The 12,561-nt window shown below is 37.5% G+C and overlaps 1 protein-coding gene across 2 annotated transcripts; it reads right to left on the bottom strand.

Annotated features, from left to right (window-relative positions):
- On the bottom strand, positions 1–11,601 carry LOC136218398 (uncharacterized). Of its 2 annotated transcripts, XM_066005243.1 has the most exons (28): positions 11,370–11,587; positions 11,080–11,299; positions 10,779–10,942; positions 9,214–9,330; positions 8,986–9,123; positions 8,287–8,767; positions 8,091–8,196; positions 7,701–7,825; positions 7,511–7,602; positions 7,137–7,353; positions 6,955–7,003; positions 6,094–6,242; positions 5,926–5,996; positions 5,678–5,851; positions 5,505–5,576; positions 5,226–5,327; positions 5,036–5,125; positions 2,963–3,038; positions 2,756–2,852; positions 2,598–2,667; positions 2,323–2,502; positions 2,099–2,221; positions 1,940–2,023; positions 1,590–1,774; positions 1,359–1,497; positions 902–961; positions 439–543; positions 1–361 (listed from the first exon to the last, which is right to left on the bottom strand). In XM_066005243.1, the coding sequence occupies exons 1-28, from the start codon at positions 11,445–11,447 to the stop codon at positions 248–250; spliced, it is 3,678 nt and encodes a 1,225-aa protein (XP_065861315.1). In that variant the 5' UTR covers positions 11,448–11,587; the 3' UTR covers positions 1–247. The 2 variants fall into 2 exon arrangements, with proteins under 2 accessions (XP_065861315.1, XP_065861314.1); XM_066005242.1 differs by having other exon boundaries at positions 8,091–8,767; positions 11,370–11,601.
- Positions 11,602–12,561: the final 960 nt, after the last annotated feature.

Raw genomic sequence — 12,561 nt, 5'->3', positions numbered from 1 at the left:
AACAATAACAATAACAAGAGCTTATTTTGATTAATCAAAATTAGCATATACAGAAGCAAAGAAGAGAAGATAAATTAAAATGAAGAGAAAGGGGCATGAATGGGTTACCCATAACTGTCTGTCTATAGAGAGCAAAAAAAACACCTATGTATGTATGTATAATACAAATGGAAACGGGAAGGGACAGAACCTAATCTATGGCCCACCTATTGAATGATAAACCTCTATTTACAGATTATTCATTCCTCTACATGAAGTAACTTAAGGATTTCTTCTTTCTTGATCCACCTTCACCGTATAAATCATTCCAAAGTAAAAGCTCATTCATATTTGCTGACTCTGATGACACACTTGCACACACCTGCAATGCAATTCCCACATCACTTACTATTATATCATCACACTAAACCAACCATATTATTTTTCTGACTAGTATACCTGCTCATGGGCGTATCTAAAATCCTCCATCTTAAGAGGACGCACGTTGCTACTGTTATACAATGCTGGCAACGGTCTCTTCTCTGCCAATGCCAAACTTCTTTCCTGTAACACCATTAATTTATACAAGTAAACTGATTTTATCAAAGCAATTTATTTTCTTCTTTTTTTCAAAAATGTAGATTGGCTTGTTATTTTTCAACACATGGTTTGTTTGCCAAGGCAACAAATCACAATCCTCACACATATTGCAAAAACACAAAGCCACAACGGTTTTTTTTTTGTGTTTAATGGACAGATTTCGCACAAGACCCAAGGAACCAACATGGAAGCTCTCTCTCACTGACTCCTTGGAATATGTGCGCAGCTGTGGAAGTTCACAGCCAACTGACCCTTAAGCCCAACATGGAATATTTACAACACAAACTATAAACTTAAACAAATGAGCTAGTCATTAGCTAACCTTCTTTTCTTTCTCCAATATTTCCCGGATGGGACAATGTGCAGCAGTCACACAGAGATTCTGAAAATGAGAAAGATAAAAAGGGATCAAATCAGAGGATACCAATAAACAATAGAAATAAAAACACATTCCCTCCTTTTTTTATAATATTCCGTTTTAGGTTTTTAAATTTGTTCATTTTTTATATGCCATTTCGTATTACCATGCACTTTTGACAGTTTTTTCTCAAATGTACCCTCATCCATGGCATTACTAATGCAAATAATCCCAACTAAGCCATAAAAATTAAGAGAAATTTTGCATAGAAAGTAGGAATTTAGGAGAGAAGTATTGAGAGTAAATTAGTCATTTTAATAGTCTATTTAATATTGCATTGGTCTGGATGAAAAACCTTAAACAGCATATAATAAAAAGCGGAGGGAGAATATGGCAGTAAGGGAGGAAGAGACGACCTAACCTTCAGATCACTTCCAGAATAACCATCTGTCATGTTTGCCACTGCTTCCAAATCAACATCAGAAGTCAATTCCTCCTTGGCCAATATAACCCTCAAAATTTTTTCTCTGTTAGGTGCATCTGGCAGGTTGACCATCAATCTACATAAAACAGTTGCCCAAGAAATTAAGATATTTATAGTTAAATTAGATTTGCCTAGGATCAAAGGAGCAAGAATACGAAGAAGAAAAACCTCCTTGGAAGCCTCCTAATAACAGCCTCATCAAGGTCAAAAGGCCTATTTGTGGCAGCAAGTACTAACACTCGTTCTTTATCCTTGGTACGTAGCCCATCCCAGTTCACCATGAACTCATTTTTCATTTTACGCATAGCCTCATGTTCTCCAGGATTTTCACGTCTTCCCAACATACTATCCACCTAAAACAATAAATAAAAAAAGAATACAATCACGAAAAGCAAGGAAAAAAGGAAAAAAGATGGGGATTGGGAAGGGGGGAACACAACGCATTTGTTCATGTCCCCGAAACAATGAGAAGATGCAGGATATATAACAAATGGAACCAGAAAAACAATAGAACAAACCTCATCAACAAAGACAACACTTGGAGCAATTTTACTAGCTAAAGAGAACACTGCCTTAACATACTTTTCCCCTTCACCAAACCACTGCAAAATCAATGCAGATAATGTCATAAATTAGACTGAAACCCTATAACAGACGATGCAATACCTTTCACACACCTTTGAGGTAATACTTGACATAGAAATGTTTATAAAGTTAGCACCAGCCTCAGTTGCAACTGCTTTTGCGAGCATTGTTTTCCCAGTACCAGGAGGCCCAAAGAGCAATATTCCCTTACAAGGCTGTGAAAGGAGAAAGATTGTATAAGTATACAACAGACACAGCACAGACATGGGAAAGAAGTAGGAAGAAAGGGACTAAACAGCATTCACTTTAGCCTAACCTTAGTCAGCTGTCCTTTGCAAAACAGATCAGGCCTCTGAAGAGGGAGCATCACCAGTTCCTTCAAGGTATCCTTCACGTTTTCTAAGGCTCCAATATCATCAAACGTGACTCCAATGTCACTTGGAGGAATGACATCAGCCAAAAGTTTCTTCTCAAATTCATTTTCAGTGATGACATCCTGGGTATAGTTGAAGTTAAATTTGAGGTCAATAAAAAGCAAATACCTAACTGTAACGTGACTAATAATATTCCAGATGCCAAGATGAACTTTACCTTCAGTGATTTCTTCAAGCTCTTGCTTTCACTTTGTATTCCCTGCAGAATGTCCAATCCATAATTAATGCTGCAAGATAGACCATTAATAAAAAATGTTAGCCACAAATATTGTATTGTAATTAGTTAAGACCATGCCAGTTTTGAGAGAGAAAAACCTCTCTGTCGATATCACGAGATTGGGATCCTTGACAAAAGCTTCAGAACTATGCATAAAGTGATGACTTAAAGCCCAACCTACTATTTTTTCGACACCTGTTGAAGAAAATATTATTCTCAATGTGCAATCCAGCTATAACCAGTATATATCACTTCAATGAAAACTATATGAAGTAGCACAAGATCTTGAGGTCATAAGCACTGACTTTCAGTTGTAAGGGCTTGATCTTTGATACACAGACTCTCCAGGTCAGGGCAATGCAAACCAACTCGTGTGAGAACCTAAAGACAAGAAGTTTTAGATACCAAGCACAAAACAGTCTAGTTAGTTTGTTTTGTTGGTTTAATACAGCAGGAACCCCTGAACTTACAGAGTGTCTCGTTAGCCCCATAAACTTGCTTAAAGTAACCTATTGATCACCTTAATATGTTTAAAGTGATCTATTGACCCACAGAACTTGCTTACAATGGTCTATTGGCCCCTGAACTTGCTTAAAGAAGTTTACATTTCAATCTGTCCAAATTCAATCATGTTCTGCCACGTGGACTTAGGCAGTTAATTATATCACTTCAAGCAAGCTCAAGAGGCTAACAAGACGCTTTTTAAGTTCAGGGGCCATTCAGCTTTTTGAGCCAAAACCAGGGGCTACTAATGTATTAAGCCTTGTTTGTTTGTATGTATGTGTGCATGTCCACTTGCTACTTACAAAAAAACTACAAATTGCAATATAAGAGTAAAAAGGCTGCAAGCAATTCCGCAATTTTCTACTTATTCAGATATCTAAAAATGGAGAACTTCAATATCAACACAATCAAAATTAAGCATCTTCTAATTTGACCCATTTCCAATTCAATTCTACATACAAATGTAGCATCACATATCACTTCTGGTGATGTGAACATCCATGACAATATCCCTAGAAATGGAAATTTTCAATATCCACACAATCAAAATTAAGCATCTTCCAATTTGATTCTATATATAAAATGCAGCATCGCGGCGATGCTAACATCCACAACACTACAGCCAGAACTGTTATTCCTTGCCTGGTCAAAATCACAAATGAAGTATTGATGCAGCAACCACACAAAATAATTTGAAACTGCCAATTTTTCAATATCTTTTTAAGTGGATAATGAATTTTCACTACATTGTTGCTTAATTTTCCAAAAAGAGGCTCTAAGCAAAATGATCCAGCTCTCAATCCCACCATGTCGCCACTGACAGTCTCTATGCCATAACAATCTCTACCGCCTAGGTAAGTTAAGGGGGGCATGTACTACAGTTAACTCTAATAGATTTGCAAAAATAGTTTAAACTTGATGGAATATTCTGGTTGGTTAGAGTAGATGTGATTGAGGATCTTCCTCTCCTCTTACTCTTACTCTATGAGTTCAGTGGTCACTGGTGGCAGTTCTGTTACATGCTTGATGGCAGTTAGCAGTAGTTAAGAAAAGACAATTGTTTTTTAACCCCATTTATGTTATTTGTTCAGGAAAATTTGGTGAACATTAGATTATGCAAACTGTGGAAATTATACTTCCAACCAGCAGAAGTCCCTTTCAGCCACTTATTATTCTGAACGTAGATATAGCCTTTAGCACTTATTTTAGAAGGCTTCACCTTACTGACCAAGAGATCTTTTAACTCTAATTTTTCATCAACAAAGGGAAACATGTAGCCATTGGACCTGCTATGTAAGATGCTACACTCAAATTTTGAAAACAATGCAGAAGCAAATATTTGGTGGGTAGTCCCATATTAAAAATGTAATGGAATTTCAGGGTCTCACAAATCACCATCTTGGACGAAAAGAGCCACATCAGATACCTTTCCAATGTCAAAAGTCCTAATCATAAAGACTTCAAATAGTTCGAATAAAATTATAATGCAATTCAAACATTGGCAAAGACGAACAAGTAGATCATGATACAAGATTCTGAAATGCAGATAGCACAAATCTATTCCTAACTTCATAGCTCAATAACCTTTTGTCGAGACAAAAGGTAACTCAATTATTTAGCACGCTGTGTGTGTGTGTGTGCATGCAAGTGTGGAAGTAGGTACATGCACAGAGGGAGTGAGATTCTTGCGCATTCCTTCCTCGAATCTACATAAAATTGACTAAAACCTATGGATAAAGCAGCTTCTAACTATCAGGAAGTTTGCCATTATGCATGTATGAGAGAGTATTGCCCATAGAAACCATTATGGCTTACAGGAAAGCGTATATAAAAATTTATCTAACTGATAATTTCATTCAAATCATTGTACTAACCGAACGAATGCTAACAATGTTGGCCTGTGCTTTCATAGTTTCAATATCACGCTCCAACTGCTGCTTCCATTCCAATAGAATAGCTTCGTCCTGCCAGGATTCTAGGACATATAAGTCAAAAGGAATTTAGGGGTAATAAAGACAAACAGAGCAAGTTGATCCGTAAACAGAACGCTGTTAGGCTCAGCACCTGAGGTAGTTGTATTGTCACTTTGTTTGGAAAAAGTCGAGCAAGTTGTTTCATAGTTTTTGGAGTTTCCTTGCTCCTATCATGCAGTCGACTGAAGTTGTCCTGGAGGTGAAGAAAGACTCGCATCATAAAGTAACAGAAAACCAGTAAAATAGAATCTAAATAACAAGAAGAACAAGTGATACAGCTAATGAATCCACCAATGAAGTGGCTAACATTATTTATGTTTGTTGTCATAAAGAAGTACCAAAATGTGCAATATTTCAATGTCCAGCATACCGGAAAAGCAAGATCAAGTAAAGCAGTATGGTTGCTTCCAAACTTTGTAAATAGAAGGCCACCAGGTTGAGACTGAAAATCATAAAACGTCACCAGTAGTGTTAGTCACAGTACAAACACATATCAGTTAAAGAACAGAACAGGACAACACAATTTTGCCATCAGCATCTTACCTTCTCCTTGCGATTGTCCATTTGCGTATGCGAGCCAATCACGACAACTCTATCAGGTAAGTTCTCAAGTTTACTCCTTAAGGCAGTGTATGCATCTTGATTCCCTACCATAGATTTTTCTATCTCTTTCACAAATAATATCAAGGGTCCTTGTCTGCTTTCTTTTAGAGCAACCTGTGCACATTAGAAGATCCAGTTCAGCATCTGAAATTATGAAGGTAAGGCAGCAGAGAAGAAACAGCAAGTACCTCGAAGAGTTCATTAACAGCAAGCCTATCCGCATCTTCACCTCCAGGACCATCCAAGCGAAGTGAATTAGCTGACGTACAGACAAAAATTGCAACATTATTTCGAACAATAAACAACAATTTCTAATTAATCAATGACACAATCAGCAAATAGTTCAAGAAAATCACCAGCACAAAAGAAACCATGGTCTTCTTCACAGAGACCACCAAGGTCGGTGCCTTCTGGAATAGATCTATCAAATCGAACCCCAATCTTTGAGGATCCATTTTCTTCAAATGCAAGGACTACCTTGCCTCGAAAGCCAACTGATGGTCCCCTTTTTTATGGAAGAATTTGTGGAAAGATTAGAACCAGAAAAGATATAAATAAATTTTTCTAGAAGTTGTGCTTTTGCATCAATTTATCATCTAAAAGCGAATGTCCACAATCATGTTATTTAGTTGAAAGCAATTTTCTTTAGAAAAAGAAAATGAAGAAACTTCAGCCGAGCCACATGAAAGAATCCACTCTACACATACGGCCCACAATGGTAAGAAAAAACACATATAATAAAGAAGCAGAGAACAAGAAGAATAGAGAAGTAGTAGTATTTAAGATAGGAAAACTGATTGAATGAACTTCAATCCCTCAATCCCGTCTCTATCCATGATAGAGACCTGCTACAAGCAGCTGTATACACAAAATTAGCTACCCTTACTAACAGAAATATCCAATTATAAAGAGAAGAGCCTCTCCCTTAGTGTCCAGCTAGCACTAGACCATAGCTAACTTTTACCCTTAAGAATAACCAGCAGCACAGCTGGCTAACAGAAAATAGGTCAGTTCCCCTCTTTGCCCTTGCCCTTCCCCTTGTTTCTCCTAAAGTAAAAAGCTTTAAATAGGATCTGTTGCTGAAGTCTGATCCAGAATTTCTCCATTTCTCACACATACTCTATCAGTAGATGAGGAAGCTCCGGCCATTAATTAGTAAACCTAAAGCAACGATTAAATTTAAATATTAAGAAAAAAAAGTCAGGAGTTAAATGTACTTTAGGGGATGCTGCAGAGGAGGCAAGCCCACATACTTTACTCTATCACCTGCATAATTATAAATGGAGGCACCAATTTAAGGATTAGCTGAAATGAAGGTTACGTCACTGACCCAAAACATAGTTTTGTATCTCTGCATGCATGTGTGTGCAGGCATTCAGCTTTATTTAGTTTCAAATACCTGCTTTAAAAGTATAGCTTTTGGATGATGCAGTAGAAGTTTCCTGCTTTGGCATACCCTGGGAGCTTACTGTAGAGCCTCCAGTAATCTCAGCCTCAACACTAGAAGTTGGTTTCTTGTGATGTAATGCTGCCTGCACAGCCCGTTTAGCAAAGATAGATGCTCTTTCAGGCTTTGAACTTTCTTTCAGAGTATCAACTTCTTTAGGTGCTGGTCCCTAAAAAATATTAGAAACACCGATTAGAAGCATGCAAATTCTGTTGTTCAAGGAAGAAATATAGGCTGCCAGTCTTTCAGGATTAAAATACTAGACACAAAATCACGGACACAAAAAAATAATAATAATAGACTTCACAAACTTCAAAGATGCTTACACCGGGTAACAGAAGAGAATCAATGACCAGCAGTCTAGCCCCAACGTCTTTGGCAAGTGCCTTCACCAAAGTTTCTTGATATATTTCCGATCCTGCAAAATTAATATCCATTACAATGAGATCCCAATCAATAAAAACAAACGAAAATGAATTAATAAGTAAAAATAACAAGCAAATTCATATAGACTACCTGCAGGACCAGTCAATATAATGCGGGGGGACACTGTAGGAAGATCAGAGGGAAACTTCGGGAATTTTTTACTACACTTCAAGTGAATGAATACAGCACCTATCAAAACTTTCTTTGTTGTATCACTACAAGCAAAGTCAATGTCAGAAATGGAACAGCTCAAAATCAGCAACTTGAATGCCCATGCAGAATATGCTACAAATATTCATAAATGGTAATTTAACTCATGCACCTTACAAGGAAAGAAAAACAAAGAGCAATGAATTACTTGATGTTGGTGGCAAAAGCAGAACTTATTATTTAGACATAAAAAGTTAATTAAAGCACATAATTTTACAGATAGAAAGGATGAAATGCACCAATTTTAACAGCTTAAAGCAAATATTGCACCTTAGATAATATGGGAAATTGTCAAATGAAACCTCAATGTTTTCAGGATCCAGAATTCCTTGTTGTAAGCTATCTTTATAAGCTTGTCTTCTGGTTGACATCATAACTGTTGGAGCATCAAGATCTTTGAGAATTTTCCTTAACTCCCTTTGTGAATCAAATATTTTGGAAAGATTTAAATCAAATTCAAAAGAACCTGCAAGTATTCGGATTAACGGCCTTAATTCATACGTTGAACCAGCATTCTTTTTATTTCCTATATCCGTAGAAGCATCCAAACCAAGACCTTCAAGAGTGGGGTTTTGACCAGCTGCACTGGTAGGAATAATAGATTTCTCCCTTGACGAAGTGCCTGCCAACTCGCAGTTATTTGTGCTATCCTTCATCTCAATTTCTGGAATGCAATCATCAGCTGGTGCTCCACATCCAGAAGGTAGAGCTGATATTTCAGCATCTTGCTGCATATCATCACCAGCTTTTCCAAGAGGTGATAGAAGAGACAAATCTTTTTGAAAATCAGATAAAGAAGCTAATATAGATGCGCCTGCAAAAGCTGAATGATCTCCAGATCTAGCCTCAATCTGAATTCCTTTTAATGAAGGACCTCGGGCTTCTAGGATATTTAGTGAAGGTACACCTGGAGCACTTGCGCTATCATTGGTGAGTTGTTGAAAAATCTAATATTATCATCAAGGAATTCAATGACCTTTAAAAAAGATGATCAATGTTTAAGTCAATTACATAGCGCTATGCAACCAAATGTCACCTCAAAATTTTCCCTTTTTCATATTTCAGCTTTACTAATAAAGCACCAGGCATCAAGAAACTTCACTAATTTTTTTCTTCCATGCTAAGCAGAAAAGATTCAAAGTATAACACAAGAAAGAAAGGATACGTATGCATGTCTTCCGGAAGAACTGAAAACCACTTCATCACCTCCATTTATGACTATCATGCCAGGTTTTGTTAAAGATTTCCCATTAACCTGTACTAATCCTTTACCCCCAGTCACTTCCAGTAAGGTTCCTCCGTTCTATACAGGAGCGATTATAAGGACATTAATCTTCAAAAGAAAAAAGATACTATTACGAGTTATAATAAAAAATAGTGAAATGAGTAATACCTCTAACTGCTTCAGTTTACACAATATGCCACTACTGGAAGGATCATTAAGCACTAAGTCGCAAGTACGGCTTTGACCAACAGTGAAAAGATTTCCATGAATTTCCTTGTGAGGATACTGAAATAAATTAAGCAGATAAAACCATCAGAAATGTATCAGTAAATTAATCTCCCGAACCAATCACTAGTCTTCAAATTCTGCAATCCTGAAGGGAAAACTGTGTTTTCCTGAAAGGACACAGTCAAGCAGGAAAGGGTCTAGCAGGACAAATTTTAACTCGAAAAATTTTTGGAGTGCAGAAAAACTTAAGCTAACAATTCATTTCATTCCAGGTTCTTATTCTATCAATTTTTTCTCCTATTAGTCAACAAATACAGCATAAGATTAGCCAGGGGCACCAACTATGTACATATGAGCAGGCATAATAGCATTTCTAGCTCAACGGAATGAACTGTAGATGACATACAGCAAAAGTGAATTGCTCTCAATACAGATGACAATATATCATTAACACTCATCATTCTAAAAGGATAAGCCACATGCTAATCACTAACCTTATTAAACAAAAGAGATCAACTGGATAACTGAAGAGTAAAGAAACCCTGAGGTAAATTCATTCGTTTCATTTTAAACCTTTCTATCCAATCATCCCTAGGTGACAACAATTTGACTATGTTCAAGCCCCTCACAAAACAGCACCTTGAAGCCTCAAAAGACTAGCTTCAACCAACCACGCTTCCACCAATTAATGGAACAGCTACATGTTCCAGACATCAACAGTCTCACTTGTCCTTACAGCACTTAAAATGCCTGGTAAAACAAAGACCAAGCTACGTCCTAGCAATTCTCCAAACAGCAACAACATTCAGAACACATATCTCAAGCAAGGCAGGCACTCTTAACCTGCATGAAATTTCATGCGAAATCACAATTGAAAGACATCAACTTGCAAAGGACTTCTAGTGATCTCAATGAGAAAAGAAGTCTAATCATCTCAGCTAGCATAAGAATGCCTAGGCGCATAACTTCCAACAACTAAAATCACTGATTCCGACAATAAAGGAAGCATGAGAAACAATGTCTTTGCATAAATCAGGGAAACAGCAAAATAAAGGTCCACTCTTGTTATTTTACTCCGACTGCCGTTAAGCACTAGCATTCCCAACTAATTAGAAAATTCACTAACAAAATTGCAAAAAGATGTTTCATCATTGTTTCATCAACCTTCCTCCGCAAAAGCCCTGTTCCGTGTAGCAAGAACACAAGATATAACAGGAAATATCAAAGCCAAACACATTTTTCCTAGTATCTCCTAAACCCGTTTTCATGACCAGACTTCACTCTTATATGTCACAGAGAGGAGAATTCGTAACATTGAAGAAAACCAAACAGCTAAACCAGATAGAACCAACTTCTCCTATTTGCTATTAGAAATAGGAAAACTTTATCATATATGTAGCATATTTGAAAGGGTTCAATTAAACCTTCTTTGTACAACTACAACCACATCGCAGTTGTGCAGAAAGAAAGAGGGCGGACAGAGTTTAAGAGTAAAACCCACGCACCTGGTTGGACTGAGAAAGCAACTTGGCCCATGCAACCTTGTCGTTGGGTTTCGCGGATTTTATTGGAACTGATTTTGCTTGTCCGTTTTTTGCTGCCCGTTTCTTGGCCCGGTTAAGCATGACACCGACGGCCTTCGATATCTCGCCGCTCATGGTAGTTTCACCTAAAACCCATCGCCAATTGAGTGAGAGAAAAAAAAAAACAAATCAAACTACCGAGAAAACCAAGGGAAACAATAGTTTGAAGTTGTAAAGCACGGAAAACAATAAAAGAAAATAAAGAAATAGAAGAAGATCGCACCTAAAAGCTGCGGCGTGACCAAGACCTCGCCTTCAGCATCGGGAGATTTGTCTGTATCAGCGGAGACAAGCTTCGAAGCGACTATTATATCCGGATCAGAGGATTGCAGCTCAGGGTCAGGCGGTGCAGAGGCAGATTCCTTAACCGGGCTCAGTGTTTCAACCGGCGTAACCACAGTTGCATCGTTGGTGGATGATGAAGCCTCCGCCGGCGGCGCTGCCTAGAGTTACATAAAAAAGAAATCACAGACCATAAGAGAAGAAAGAAGAAGAAAAGAAAGAGATGGAGACCTTAGATCTTTTGGAGGAAGGAGGAGGAGAGGTGGCGAGAGGACGCTTGGAGGAAGAACTGCGCCTGGTTTCAACCATGATGCGGGTGTCCGGAAGGTGCTGTGTCTCTGATCCAAGAAGAGAAAACGGCAAGTTTGGTCGAGAGAAATGAGATATAGAGAGAAAGGGATTGCGGGCTTTAATTCACCAGGAATATGTTTTTATATGATATTAAATTAAATTGTAGTAATTAAGGTGTGGCAGTGTTGGAGATTGGGAAGAGACTGTTTGGTTCGGTTTGGTTCAGGCTCAGGCTGGGGCTGGGGCTGGGTGAAATATGTATGACTGGAGATGGACAGACAGACGGACAATCCTCCTTTTTCATTTTCCTTTGGCTTAATACGTCATTTGCCCCCTGAACTTATCCAAAAAGCTTGATTGGCCCCCTGAACTTTCAAAGTATTCCGATAGTCCATTAAGCTTGCAAAAAATATTCATATAGCCCCTTAAACTTGCGTAAAACGTAATCAATTGATCATTCGGTCGTAAAAAAGTAAGTTAAATGCGGAAAATGTATTCCACGTATCTTAGAATGTTATTGCATAATTAAAAAATAGATTAAAAAGGAAGTTATTGTTTGCTCAATTATACAACTTGTCTTCTCTAATATTAGAATCGTATATTCCGATTTTAGTCGTTTTACTTTTTATAAGACTCGTGGAATACATCTTCCGCATTTAACTTATTTTTTTACGACTGAGTGATCAATTGATTACGTTTTACGCAAGTTAATATTTTTTACACGTTCAGGGGACTATCGGAACACTTTGAAAGTTTAGAGGGGCAATCAAAATTTTTGGACAAGTTTAGGAGGCAAATGATGTATTAAGCGTTTTTCTTTTTTTGTTTTTGTGATTATTATGCCTTTGTATTTTTTGGATTTTATTTTTTGACGTGGGGGATTTGTTCTAGTTCTCTTTCTTTTTTGAATTATAAAAAATTTATTTTATTACAATCATTTTATTAAATGTTTTTTTTAGGAAAGGAAAAGAAAAACAAACAAAAGATCGCTCAACCCGGGATCAGTCTAGGAAAACTGACCCTCACCACATCCTCCAATATCAAAGAAGAGATGAAGACCGGAGAAGAAGCAAAAACAGAAAGCCCCAACATTCTTGAATGACCTTCAACCGCAAGACGGTCCGCAACACGA

The sequence above is a fragment of the Euphorbia lathyris genome, chromosome 2 (assembly GCF_963576675.1).
Source record: "Euphorbia lathyris chromosome 2, ddEupLath1.1, whole genome shotgun sequence".
Lineage (NCBI taxonomy): Eukaryota > Viridiplantae > Streptophyta > Magnoliopsida > Malpighiales > Euphorbiaceae > Euphorbia > Euphorbia lathyris.
The sequence above is the reverse complement of the archived record's forward strand: the minus strand, read 5'-3'. Positions and strand labels throughout refer to the sequence as shown.

Excerpts from the sequence above, each read along its gene's own strand:
- LOC136218398 (XM_066005242.1), bottom strand. The coding sequence starts at position 11,447 with ATGGTTGAAACCAGGCGCAGTTCTTCCTCCAAGCGTCCTCTCGCCACC. Across the intron at positions 10,943-11,079 it reads GGTCACGCCGCAGCTTTTAG|GTGAAACTACCATGAGCGGC; the intron begins GTGCGATCTTCT and ends GATGGGTTTTAG. Across the intron at positions 7,004-7,136 it reads AAGCTATACTTTTAAAGCAG|GTGATAGAGTAAAGTATGTG; the intron begins GTATTTGAAACT and ends ATAATTATGCAG.